The sequence below is a fragment of the Apaloderma vittatum genome, unplaced genomic scaffold (assembly GCF_000703405.1).
Source record: "Apaloderma vittatum isolate BGI_N311 unplaced genomic scaffold, ASM70340v1 scaffold6063, whole genome shotgun sequence".
NCBI classification, from domain to species: domain Eukaryota; kingdom Metazoa; phylum Chordata; class Aves; order Trogoniformes; family Trogonidae; genus Apaloderma; species Apaloderma vittatum.
In genome coordinates this window covers 35141-49654 of record NW_009706303.1, presented here as the reverse complement: position 1 = coordinate 49654, position 14514 = coordinate 35141, and the positions used below count along the sequence as shown (strand labels likewise).

General features: G+C 38.6%; 1 protein-coding gene across 1 annotated transcript in view; it reads right to left on the bottom strand.

Moving 5' to 3' along the window:
• Positions 1-464: 464 nt before the first annotated feature.
• OCA2 (oculocutaneous albinism II) overlaps positions 465-14514 on the bottom strand; it is a gene marked incomplete at its 3' end in the record, with an annotated part of 39703 nt that continues 25653 nt past the window's right edge. Inside the window, exons 4-8 of the mRNA XM_009865724.1 lie at positions 13011-13068; positions 12099-12171; positions 3053-3210; positions 986-1068; positions 465-618 (exon numbers count right to left, since the gene is read on the bottom strand). Coding sequence (XP_009864026.1) covers positions 465-618; positions 986-1068; positions 3053-3210; positions 12099-12171; positions 13011-13068 — 526 coding nt within the window. The remainder of the gene's footprint in view (positions 619-985; positions 1069-3052; positions 3211-12098; positions 12172-13010; positions 13069-14514) is intronic.

Genomic DNA, 14514 nt, shown 5'->3' with positions numbered 1-14514 from the left:
AAACGTCACTCGTTAAAAAGTGTGCTCAGTTTAACCCTCTGTGAGTATGCTAAACTCAATAATTTCAGGTATCTTAGAGAAGAGAATAAACAAATCTTTTTTCCTTTGACCTTGTATTAAAAAATAATTAACTTAAAAACAGATTATTCACACCTTTTATAACCCAGACCTATCTTCACTCTCACAGCCAAACTATAATCTTGTTAAAATATTAAAAACACTAATAGATCCTAATAGAAAAATACACAAGATCACCGTAACATTAATATAACTTGTCAAATATCAGTTACAGTTCAGACCAACTACTTCACACATACTTATTCATACCGTCAGCACCACTGATTATACAGCAAGGGTTCATACACACATTTCAGATCAATATTAAAGCCCAAGAATAAAACTCTTCCTTGTGCTCAAGTTACAAGGTAGGGGGAAAATAAACCTAAGATACAAAGCTGGCTTACTTCCAGTATGATCAGCACGTAGACACCTACTAAGATGATGGAGGCAATTGTTACTTGTGCCTCTATATTTGCATGAAGGTATTGATGCTTCATGGAGAGAGGAACACTTCTAGGCTCCTGTAGGAAAGCTTGGATGTTTATGAACATGGTGCCTCTGGTGAAAGAAAGAAGGTTTGGTTATTTCTGAAATAAGATATCATTAGTGGATTTTATGCATTAATTCTATATTGAGTACCTATAAAACTACGTATCTGTTAAATGTTTATAACTGCGAGCCACTTTTCAAACATTTTCACTGTATTCCTCTAAATAGCATTGTTTGGAAAGTAACCCAGGTATAAACCAGCCTTCTAAATTCATTTAAAAAACAACAAGAACTTATCCTTTCCTGCCCCTCCGAAACAGGCAGTGATAGATTATTTTTAAAATATTATCTGTCTTTAAAATATTATCTATTCCTTCATAGTCAAGTCTACATAAGCTACTACTTTAACAGATCATTTCTCAGTATCTTATCCAACCTGTTTTGTATCTGAAAAGTTCTAGTTGTGATGATTTGACGATTTCTTCTGGAACTTAAGGGTAGAGACCAGTTGTACACTGCCTGCAAGAGAGTCACATTTGGCAATATTAATAAAAATGAATGAAAGGACCACAAAAATTATCAAAGGACTAGAACATATCTCCTACAAGGACAGGCTGAGAGAGTTGGGGTTATTCAGCCTGGAGAAGAGAAGGTTCTGGGCAGGCCTTATAGTGCCAAGCCAGTACCTGAAGGGGGCCCACAGGAAAGCTGGGGAAGGAGTGTTCACAAGGATGTGTAGTGACAGGGGGAGTGGCAATGGTTTTAAATTAGAGCAGGGTAGATTTAGATTAGATGTTAGAAAAAAGTTCTTTACAATGAGAGCGGTGAAACACTGGCACAGGTTGCCCAGAGAGCTAGTGGAGGCCCCATCCCTGGAAACATTCAAGACCAGGCTTGATGGGGCTCTGGGCAACCTGATCTAGTTCAAGATGTCCCTGCTCACTGCAGGGGTGTTGGATTAGATGACCTTTAATGGTTCCTTCCATCTCAACACATTCCATGATTCTATGAAAGTGGCATGTCTCTAATGTGGGGTTTTATTCCTCTTTGCTCTCTCTCCCGTCCATTTATGAGAACTTTTTATGAAGAGGACATAATGCACACCAGTCTAAATTAATTCCACCTGAAGTACATTTACAGGCACTCAGGCCAAAGCAAACTCATCCTCACTCCCAAGTGAGTGACACCTCCAGGAGGTGCTCCAGAGAGGAACTAACAAATCACATTTTGCCTTGACTGTAAGGAGCATCTAGGGTATTGAGGCTGATATATAGCAATATGGCTCACTCCCAAAGGCCCAGGAGCAATGTCATACCCCTAGATATTATGACAAGGACATGGTAGAATTGTGGTAAATTGTGTTTACTGATCTTCTAGCAGAAAGGAACAAAATTTCAGAAAAATAAACACTTTCTGAAACTTTACTCGTTACTACACATTGATATTCATGCAAGTTTAGCCAAAGACACTCTTTAAATGAATATACATATATTCTCTTTTTTAAAGAGGACAAACTTAAAAAAACTTCAAATTTTATTAACTGTAACCTAAATCCTAAGCCTGTCCTGATCCTGTATGCTACAAAGAGGAAAAAAAGAAAAAAAAAAAAAAAAACCCAGATGAATCAGCCAACTTGGAACATCTGACACAGAGAATTTAACTTGGCTGCCTATTCTTTTGGCCATGTCACATGCTGGTGTTGAGAGGAGAGATGGGCTGCCCCCCAGCAACACAAAGACAGCTTGGGGTCACTGTCAGTAGCACAAGCTACAGCAGCCTCCTCATCACCAGGGTGAGTGGGTTAAGAGAGGAATTGCCCTTATGGTGGTGTTCACCATGCTGAGGTCGTGGGACTCCTCTTTTGCTGTAGACTGTGAGATGGGGTGTAAGAGGGCATTGTGCAGCTGTGCTGTCCCCGGCAGAGGCAGGCCAGCCTGTTGCATACACAGAAAGAGAGGCAGTTGTTTGTATGTCGATGCTATTTATTAAATGATGAAGCTTATTTTTGCTTTTCAGTGACATAGGATGACAGGCTGTAAAAGATGCTCCTTCGCTGAGCTCTCTGGGAGAGAGCAGCAGGAACTTGTTACAAACAACATCAACAATGAGAAGGCCTTAAGAGAAATAAAGCCAATAAATGTGACACGTCTGAGAAAATCATTTGCAAGAAAATGTGAAAATGTAGTTCAGTGAGTGCAAAAAGGCACTTCACACTTGTCCCTGCCTTCCAAGACAACTTTTGAAATGTTGCCAATTTTAAACACATGAACTTCCATGCTAAGTGTCGGTCAAGGGATTTAAGTTCTAGAAAATTTTAATACAGGAACCTAAAGGAAGCCTTGTAAAGACAAAAGAAAATGTAACTTCACATTTATACATTTTCAAACGTTGACATTGAAATACTTCAGGGAAAATCATGACCACTTGATTCACAAAATGGTGACGGAAATACAAGTGCTAAAACATATGTCAGAGAAAGTGATAGAAATTTAAAGACCATCACCTGCTGCTGGCGTCTTCTCCTCGATCCAGCATCTTCAGTCTGGCTGATTTGTACTACAATGTATTCTTCTGTTTGCTGATCAACTACATCTGCTACAAATGGGCCTCCCATGTCTAACTTCAACAGAGCAGAGTCACGAAAATCGGTCAGATTCATAGCTGTTAATAAAGTTGTTAAGGTGTAAATTTCTCTTAAAAATTAGTATAGGTTGTACAAATCCCAGAAAAATATAGATTAGTTATATCGAAAAACACATTCTTCAGCTAAAATGCTTAAGAAACTTGAAAATTGATGTCTACTTCCTCACCAAATACAACTGTTTTGCCCATGTTTACAAGGAAACAGAAGCTACGGTTTCAGGACAAATACATCTGTCCTTTTGTAGTGACTTTTGAGACCACCAGGGCTTCCAGCTGACACTGTAGATGTACCAAAGCTTCAAACTGGCATATGGAAATACAAAAGGAGACAGAGGTAAGGCTTTTTAAGTGCTTACATTAGATGAAAAGCTGCATGACCAGCAAAGCAATCTAAACATCACAGAATTTGTACTGGGGAAAACACTGTGGTAGCTCCAACCACAGGAAAAACTAAACCAAAAACCAATGTCTTATTTATGCCAGAGGATTCACTTTACGGCCAAATTTTACTCGCAATTCTCCAGACATCTGAAAGGCATATTTTCAAGCCCCTCTCCATTGAACCAGCTCCCTCAGCTACTTTTCTTTCTCTTTTGGATATGTAGTATGAGGTGTGGTCAAACTACATTCCTATTCTAATATAATAGAGAATTTAGCCAACCATGAACCACAAATCCATTGGAAGTCTGGATCTATCAGTCCAAATACATTTAGGACTATTTAAACATAGCATTGTGATAGTCTACTTCTGGCATGGTTGAGAAAGAAGCATCCCTGTGTGTTGGGGAAGAGGGAAACCATTAGATTTTAAACATTTTACAGACTGTTTGTTACTGTAATAGAGTGATACTGTAATTGTTTTGCTCTATGACCAGATAGAAAGCTAAGACATCACAAAAAAAAAAATCCTAAGGGAAGAGAAGATACTTGATTTAATACTTATATGTTCTCTTGATTTAATCATGTGTTTGGCTATTTTAACAGTTTTAACATCTGGCATAATGTACGATATCATATACCTACTAGAAGAGTTTTCTTAGAAAGACGTCTTGTTGCCCACAGAACTGAGAGATTTTAACAGGAAAAGAAAAAACACAATATAGTTAGAGGGGACTCAGGGCAGTGCTGTGCCCTGCTTGCCAATGAGCCCCAGTAAGGTCATCCACAGTAGACTAGTCTCTATTGGGGAAGGCTTTGTGGTATTGCGTAGGGGTCCTTCATCTCTAAAAGGGTTTTGCCATCTGTCCACACTCCTGGTAGGAGAACTGGATCTAGAAAAGAGATGTCTCTTGCACTAATCCAAAAAAGGCCCTGGCAGATCTAGTGGCAGGCAAGGAGCCAGTGTAATATAAATGTAGTATAAATGTCACCATGATTAGGATGGCTAGCAGAGCAATCACTGCCAGTGTCACTCACATGCTGTTCATTAAGAATGAACCTCCCAACCACCTACTTGCTTAAAGGAATTACAAAGGAAAGGATAAAAAAATAACCTCAGATATATCAAATCAGGAGACTAACTCCAGTCAGGAGAATTTATACACACAGCCCTAAGCCAGCGTAGATAAAAATGACAAGAGTTGTCTTCAGTTTCTGAAAGTTTTAAGAATGATTTGGCATCATGGTTTTTCTGTGTCCTAAATAATACAAAATAATAGCCACAACTGGAACTATAGCTATAGATTTAACTGGAGACATTAATTATACCTTCTAAAAGGCCTGATGACCTGAAGTCGTTAACCCAACGATTTGGGACACATCTTGACAGTCTCCCTTTTTTTTTAGGAGTGTAGCCAGTAATTTATTACTTTAAAAATCTTCAGGTGCATATAATTATGGCAGCTTCCTTTTAAGCAATACTTTTAAATCATGGAATTACCTAGATGACACATTTAGGAGCTATTGTAAAGAATGCTTAAGATTAAAAGGGGGGAAAAATTAAACCTTATTTTCAAAAAGAGTCATTTCTTCCTTCTTTTTCTATAAAGATGAGGATGCTTAGGAAGTTTTTATATTCTCTTCTGTGCATTTACAAAACCATTAGAAAGAGGTCTGGCAAAACAGGTTCTCCTTTGATTGCGAGTGGGACTGAGCATCATTCACTCGTCTGCACTGAGGCTCTGAAATCCCATTAGAGTTATCTTTATCCAAACAATATTTAGAGACTGTCATAATTTCATTGTTAGGCTGCAACAGATCACAGCTGTTATGAAAGGCAGAATCAAAATAAACCAGGAGAAAATTTCAGCTATGCTTATATGAATCAAAATGCAATTTTTTATGAAGCTGCTCTTCAGAATATTTTCGTTCTGCCCTATCTTGCTTTTGTATTTCCCTTAAATTGCCAAAATGTGATTTCCTCTATATTTTAATCATTCAGGTTTGTGTAACTTTTGGCAAAAGTAGATTTTTACTTCTAACATCCTCTTTTATTTTGCAGCTTAACCATGCTAGGACTTTCTGTCTTGTCCAAACTTTTATTGTAATGTGGTTTCCAGCGTGTGCCTTTAAAGCACAAAAAAAATCTCCCTGACAAGATTTACAGCCAGAACTGATATTTTTTATTTCATTTCATCTAAGTTACCTCATTTTTATGTAGTTCCATTCTTGAAATTATATTACTGCTGTGAATTATCCTGTCAAGGGATTTGGGTTTGTCTGTTCTTTGTGCATCATTACACAGTGGCTGTCTGTATTTATGTCTGGCACAAGATTGGGTCCACTGTCCAGAGTTAAATCAAGAGCTGTTTGTCTCTGATCTAGGTTTTCTAACTAGCTGCTCCTCGAAGCATAGAATCATAGAATGGTTTAGGTTGGAAGGGATCTTAAAGTTCATCTAGTTCCAACCCCCCGTCATAGGCAGGGACACCTCCCACCAGACCAGGTTGTTCTGAGACCCATCCAGCCTGGCCTTGAACACTTCCAAGGAAGGGGCTACCTCAGCTTTTCTGGGCAACCTCTTCCAATGTCTCACCACTTTCACAGAAAAGATTTTCTTCCTAATATTTAATCTAAATCTAATCTAAAAGGTATTGAAAGATGTGCAAGAGTCACCTCCTCACTTTACTTTTTTGTAGCTGATGTAGACAACATTGTGGAATGGGATGCAGTGGCTAAACGTTTAAAGTGGTCTTCATTCTCTGCAGTTCATACATCTGCAACTGACATGGTTAATCCATTACAATCAGTGAAAAGAGGGTGCATTCAACATGGAATTCATTGCTTCATTTTAGGCCACCACCATGTAAGGTGAGAGAAATCAGTCATGAGAAACATCATTTCTCTCTGTTAACTATGAAGACAGCCTAGGATGACTAATTCAGGTGTAGCTGAGATGAGTCACTCCCTAAATACTGAGTTCCTGCTCTATTCTCCATCATACCTTTAACTCAGTATGTGCAGAGATAGCTGAGGAGCCATGATTGACAGAGATTCTCTGTTATAGTTGCATGCAGATGGATGGTTTAATTCTTTCTTTAACATCTACTTGTATCACGTACTCTGCCTACAGTAAAACATACCTTGGGAATACTGTATCTATTGATTGTTTTTCACCAAGTTTCTTCATATACTGCTGAAGCTAATTTATCTACAGGTCACTGATGCTGGTTTCTCTAGGATATTACCATTTTAAACAAGGCATTTTTGGGTGGTCTTAGTATCTATTTTCACATGTTGTCCTTAACTAGGGTTATTTCTGCTTCACTCTTTGCATTTTCCTCTTTAGATGTCCTATCTCTGATTGTAGCTTATGAGGTTGCTTTTACATCATCCTTTCACAATGTGCCAGGTTCCACGACATACTTTTCTATACCTATTGGTTTTCCCATTGGAAGCATGCCCCACACCTTTGTTTTTCCCTTTTTTGGAGTGTCAACAATCTGGTTCCATTTTTGTCTACATTGGATTCATCTTTTCTCTCTGTACTACATCAGTTCTAGGAGTTTTGTGAGTCCTTAATAAACTGTCTTTTCTATAGCTTGTTCTCAATGACGCCTTGAGATTCTGCTTCTTTGCCAGCCTCTACACGTGGTCCTGGTCTTCATCCATCTACTTAGCAGCTTGAACATCGCCTGCAGGCCAAAATGCTTAGTACATTTCCAACAGAATCAACAAACAGAAATTATTTTTAAATGTGTTTTGCAAGGAAAAATTATGGAGGAGTGTCTGTCAGCAGAGAATTAGAGTTACAAAATGAATTTTAAAGAAAGTCAAAGAGGATAAAGAACTAAAGGGATTAGAAAGATTATTTTATTTATTAAGTTAATATTTGTTCTCTGGGAGAAGAAGCTATTTTTCAGACCTCCATGGAAACCAAAAATCTACTAAATTTTGACTATATTCTTTGTCTCTTTGTCTTTATTTCTTTATATACGTCTGGTTAAGAGAGTGGGAAAGGTGACTTTCAGGGTCACAAATGGTCACAGCATGATTATGAGTTTTCTTGGTGACCTTTTTTTACTTCATGGTTAACATAGCTGCACCAATCTCGTCAAATTTCAGCAAGGAATCTGATAATAAGGTGAGATATCTACCCTATGATGTAAATTTCAACATATTATTGCTACTGAGAAAAATCTACTTTCTGAATTTGAGATCTTAATCTTGGACTGGATGTGATGACATCTCTCAGAGCTACTGAGGAGGGAGGTAAGTTAGTGAAAATGGCCACTGACTAGTCAGTTTGATATCTCTGGTTTTGTCCAATTTGGACTGACCAGGGACCTGTAGAACCATGACTTGACATTATGTTTTGTTTTGCACATATGTATTTTCATTAAATTTTGTTTTGCATGTAGAGCAAGAGAGTCATAAAACCTTCACACTGGGTGCTGTGCCAACATACACCTTGCAAAATGTTAGCCTTTGCTCCAAAACTTTTACTGAGGAGATATCAAAGGTTTAAAGCAAACGAACAGATCAGGACTGAAAGGCTTTAAAATATATTTATAAAAATTCAGGGTCCTTGGCCAGACTCATGAAGAAATCACAATCCACTCCCCAGTTATTATCAGGTTTCAGGTCCAAGAGAAGGAAGTTCTGACAATCAGTCTGAAAAAAGAAAATTAAATTGCCTCACCTAGACCGATGTATCTATAACAGGAGCTAGCAGGAGCACAGAGGTTGAAAAGGAAGCAAACAAGATTGTTTCTGAAATACTTTTAAGGGATAGAGTAAAGATGGAAATTCACAGCTCAGTGAAGTAGGTATGAGACTCATCGCACAAAAAATGTGCTGGAAGAAGATTTGCCTTTTCTTGTTAAAACAAATTATTTCTACTATTGAGAAGTGTAGAAACAGCAATAATTTTATCAGGTACAGTGAAAGAAAGCACTACCAGGGAGACAGTCACTTCTTTAAAAGACAGTGAGGTACAGTTTGATCGAGTAATTCCTTCACAGCATCCAGGAACCCCCACAACTTTTGGATTTTGTAAAGCTTAGTTCAAATCAATGAGTTAGTGCACAGTTCTTCTCCAGCTGTCTGATCCACATTGTTGGATTCAAAAATAGAATTCTGCTTAGGTCAAGGCAGAAGTTTGTAGAAACAAAGGAAAAAAAACATGAAATATATTTAGCATTTCAGAAGATTCCTTGAGTCTAAAAACCTGTGTAAACTGTGGAGAAGAACAAGGCTATTTCTCATTCACTCTTTAGTCAACCAGTTAACAGAACGAAGTTACCTAAAGGTTTGAATGGCCAACGGTTAGAGAAAATAAAAATCGTCATGTCTTAGATTAGGTACATGTTCCTAAACTAAGAAACACTGGAATTTATTCAGATTCTATATCTTTTATTCTATTTTTGTAATCTTTTTCCAAAGGCACATCATCTTACTAATTATTGATGCTCCCCACTTTACATACAGCCTTTGAGCAAAAGATCTGAAAATGTGTCACACATTTACATCAGCTGGTGTATTGAATCTTCCTTCCTGCAGAGAAGGGTCCTCATGCCAGGCTTCAGTATAAACTTATTTCTTTTTGGTGTTAGAGAGGTTAGAGAGTGTTAGATTGTTAGAATTTATAAGCCAGTAAATACCAACTGTTGTCAAAAAGGAACCATATTACCGCTATTTTGAAAAGCTATACTAAATTCATTGAATTTGTATCTGATTACAATAGGGACATCCATACTAAAAATCAACCAACCAACCAGACCTTATAGACTCACAAAGGTTCTATTAATTTACAAGAGGCAAGGTGCTGTTTTCAGAAACTGCAGCCGGCACACTCCCATGCTACATGCCAGGCTTGTACCCGTGGTGATGGGTAGAGCAAGAGGAGATACAAGTGGGCTAATAAAAAAGGAGAGAATGGGAAGAAAAACAGCTAGAGTAAATTCAAACAAGATATAACAGACACATAAACAACTGGGAACTAGATCAAGTGGTAAAGTGCTAAAGAGATGTCATATGAAAAGTAGGTCACTCCCACAACAGCTGATGCAGACCTATCCCAGCATCAGAAACAGAAAGTCTTGTCTCTGAACAAGCTTGAGATCTAATGGGCATGGCAGAAAACACACGAATACATGACACCAGGATGGCAAAGGATAAGGTCCAAAGGAGATCACTCAATTCAGGTTTTAAAATTATTTCAAACTTAGTTTTGATTTTTCTAGCGTATGCAGACACATTGTATGCATGAGCACACATCAGTAACACACACATCAACGTGCATGGGCATTTCTGGAAAGTAATAGAAATCAAAGGAAGGAATTTTAAAAACCAAATACATAGTGGTTAGTACCCAATTAACACTTGTTAATAGCTTTTGAGGCATAAGCAAGAGGTAAAGAGTATGCATTTGCATAATTTAGTATCATATCAGCTTAGAGACTCATTTTCCCCCCAAAGCAGTCTCATATAATAATGTCTAATGATTTTGTGACAAGGACTACTGCAGCACACCTGCCAGCCAACCATGAAATTCTTGTAGACGTTCAGAGAGTAGTGGCCAATGCCCACAGGGAACATTGTAGTCTGTCAGCCAACGTAAATCCTTTCTTCAACACTGCTGTGTGAATGGTTAATGTTATCCCAGCCTAGCCAAAAAGGTGAATATTTTCTTCACTATGCAACGAAGTGGAGGAGAACCACATGAGCTTACTTCTGTGCAAATGAAGACTGACAGAAACGATGAAATGACATTCAGAATTGCTTGTGACTTTTCCAAACATCACTAAGAAACGTAATCTTTCTCCTTTGACCCTTCTGCTTGAATTACCACATCATCTCAAAAATGAAGCACAGATTTGCTAGATTGCTTTTCCCTCACATATTTTTCCCCAGCTCAGTGACCTCAGCTAGGGGACAGAATATCCAGTTTTCAACACACTTGACACAAACTAAGAAGCCTCGTCTCCGGGTTTCTCAAGTAAGAAAGGGAAATGCTATATTTTGACTGACAGCTCTTTGGCTCAAAGCATCCTGATGTGATAGGTAAAATGTGAAATACAGGAACACCTGTTTGTACTCAAATCCCAGTACCATCAACACTTCCCTGAAAGAAACAAAAGGAATAACTGGTTGCAAAGTCAATGTGTACAATGCAGCAGCTATGGTTCCAACCCAAAATCTGTGGAGAGAGAGGAAATCCTCAAACTATGCTATGACAGTTGTCTAAAACTTGAACTTAAAGCCTTGCTGGCAGTATGACCTCATTTGGAAGACTGGGTCATGACTGGTGCTGTTCAACTCCACACATATATAGGAGCTTTCAAAGAGAGTTTCAAGGAAGATAAAAACACTGATTTGAACAGGATATTGATGGGAGTTTACAGTTGAAGTTGTCACAGGTCCTACTAAATGTTCACTTGCTTTCTTCCAAAACACAATCTCAACTTTTATAAATAAAGTGCCTTCAACACTAACCTCTTCTTCCTTGTTTACCCTACTAATTATTGAGTTATAATGTGACATTATTGGTGAAGTGAGGTTACTAATAAACAAAACTATTTAAAAAGGACTCTTCCTGTTCAAAGCTCTGGAATTGCTCAGGTAAATAGCAAAAAATCAGCGTTTCAGAAACTAAATCCTACCACACCTTTTCAAAACAAGACACCTCCCAGGAGCTTGTGAAATATATCTACATGTGAATCATCTTTTAACATTAGTGAAATAGGAGCCAAGTAGATTGTGAATCAGACTGATTAAACTAGAAATATAGCAGGAACAAGAAATGTAGTTTATTTGCAAAAGTTTTTGTTTGTTCACTAACTGAAAAGTTCACCAACTCAAAGACTTCACATTCAAGGCTACATTCACTTGCGATGATTCATTTTTATTTTGCGTTATTCTATCTCTTGTTCTTTTGAAGAGTTTCTTGGCAATCTGTGGGCTTAAATTCACTACTGAGCAATTTGGCGTGGAAAATTTTAAAGGAATCTGCACCTTCACTGAAAAAGATCTACAAATTCACACATATGGCTGGGCTAAGGTGTTCTGGAAACATAACCACAAATTATCTAGTTTTCAGCTTTCGAAGGAGTTCACTGGACAACATCAGGATCCCAGTATACACTACACGTGTTACAGATGACAGTATGTATCTGATCTGGGGTGCAGCCGCTGCAGCCAGGTGCACGTCCTAACCATGGTCCCAGCTATTTGCCGGGCCTCGATCCCACTGGGTCCGTAACCCATTTCCACACTCTTGGCTTCATGCAGAGGCTGGATACAAGGACTGAATGGGCACCACAAGGCACCCCGAGGTAGGTGCCACTCAGTATGACTTGGATAGGGAAGACAGCTGTGGTCTGTGTCAAAGGACAAGCCTAATTGTAGCTCAGGCTCTGAGGACACCCAGACCTCTCAGGGTATAAGACAGAAAACACCCACCCATTCAACTAATTTATCAAGGAAACTTCAGTTCAGGTGTTGAGTTTTTTTCAATGAAAGGATACAGAAGCTTTCCTGAGGTGATATAGCCAACATCTGCCAGGGCACACCTTGATCTGGATAAATGCCAAATAAAATCTAGGGCAAGGATAAAAAACAAACATTCTTTAATAACACAAAAACTGAAAACACCTGCTCAGCCTACCTCAAATACTTAAACAAGGCTCTTTCAAACTGTACATTAAATTGTAAGAATTGCTTTCAGTATTTTAAGGTATGTTTCCAGCACAGTTGAAAAGCAGCCCTGGGATACTTAGCAAGGATGAGTAATATTCTGTCCGTAAATATACTGCCAAAGCAATATATTCAATGTATTTTATCCAAGTGTCTCCTAGGACAAAGTTGTAATAAGGATCTGTATGGAAAGCACATCTGGGGAAATACAGTGTCATCTAGTGGCCCCACTAGCTGAAAGGGTAAGCTCACAACTTTTTGAAATGTTTCTCAAGTCTTGCAGACTAAGATTCTGCTGCTTGTGAAGATTTTGGCAGAGGAAGGCAGCACTCTGGCATCTCCAATAGGGAACTGCCTATCCCCTCATCATCATCTGATTTTTACACTGCGGAGAACTGCCATTGCTAGTGCATCCTCCCCAACATGGTTTCTCCAAGGAGCATTCCTCAGGTGTTAGCCAGCATCTAAAGCCACATCCTAAATTCAACAATTGTAAAGGACACAAAAATTTAAGCTGCCTCCTCAAACTCAGCTGCTTGCCCTGCCACACGTTCCAGAGCGGTGGTGCCTAGTGCGCCAAGCAGTGGTCTGATTAGGCAGGAAGCCCTGCACAGCGTTATTTTGCCATCTTGTCCCCATCCTAAAGACAATTTTTTTATTAGCCGAGACCAAATATCGCACTTCATTTTGAACTAAATCTAAGGAAATAGGAGCCAGGCAAGGACTGTAAATTCAATACTTACAGAGCAGACAACTACAAAGATAAAAAGGCCTGAAACTTTTAGGAATTTTAGACAGCATCTGAAATACAAGAAACAAGTATTTACTATACGGCTAGTTTAAAGTAATTTTTTTCTGTTCTTTTAATCGCTCTGAGATTTCAGAAGCATCTTGGTAAGCATTTATAAGTGATAATATATCATGTCAAGACTATGGACACCACAACGCTGGGTGGGCAGGAGCATGGGAAATCTCAGTGCCCATAAGGGCTCCTGCCCCAAGTCTGCTGCCAGCTGGGTCTCATTCCACAGGAAAGAGGTTCTTCCTCTTGGGAAAGCCAAGGGAAGGCAGCAGCATGAGCAGGTGCTCGGACCTGGAGCCACTTCTCTGCTGCTACTGCAGGTTCCCAACAGACCCAGAGCCCCATCAGCTCAAGCTGGCAAAGGAGCACTGCCGCCCCAGCAGACAGTACAGCTTGTGAGGCAGTTTAAAGACAAGAACAAGCTTCAAGAACATCCTGGTTTTAGTAATGTCTCTTTAAACCAAATACTCTTTATGAGTATCTCTAGCAAAACTAGATATTTTCTCCATAGGTCATCTGTGCCCTTTGAAGGAATGCCCCGTTGTGGAAATGTGATGCCTTCAAATCTTCTGAAGTGTCAGAGCTTATTGCTGAGTGGGTTAAGTGAGAATAACTTAAATTAAAACATGGATGTTGAAAACGCATGATCTTGAGTAAGAAATCTTAAGATTTAGCACTTTTAAATTACCATTTTTAATCTTACCATAAAAGTCAATTCTTAACTAATTAGTTTCTGGCTGCCCAGCAGTATGTTATACAGATGTCTTAATTTACAGAACTCCTTTCGGTGATTTGTCCTGATTACATCTTTTCATTAATTGAAGCCAATAACAGTCTTATTTCACTTTTTCAAAAGTAAATATTCAATATTGCTGTTCTGACAGAATGACAAATTTAAGGTTTGATTTAAGCCTGATGACAAGCAAGAAGAAAAACATTTCAAGTTACTAGGATAATTAGTTGAGAAAGAAACAGTGTAACAAATAGCTGCGTTGACAGATGCTATAGAAAAAAAAATGTTAAAACAGAGTAGCCTGAAGAGAGTCAGAAATAATTTTTAATCACAGTGGAAATAAGTCCCTAAATCAAGTTCATTGACTGGAAGCAGCATAAGGGACTGAAGACTCATTTTTGGAAAACATGATTTTCTAAAGATCCCTTCCTCTCTAGAATTCTCCAGAGAGGCAGGAAAGAATCCAGCAGCTAATAAAAATGCATTGCCACAAACTGGTACAAAGGGGCTACCATATCCCATGAAGTACAAGTGGTAGCAAATTTATACAAACTTTACACAACATAAAGATCTAGAGAAGGCAAAGAAGAGGAGAAGTCAGTTAGGAGGTTTCTTCCAGAAACATCAAGTAGCCCCTCTCTACCGAAAAAAGTTGCAGAGAAGGGGAAGAAAATAATAAAGGCTTGAAAAGAGAGGAATGACAACAAAGCTA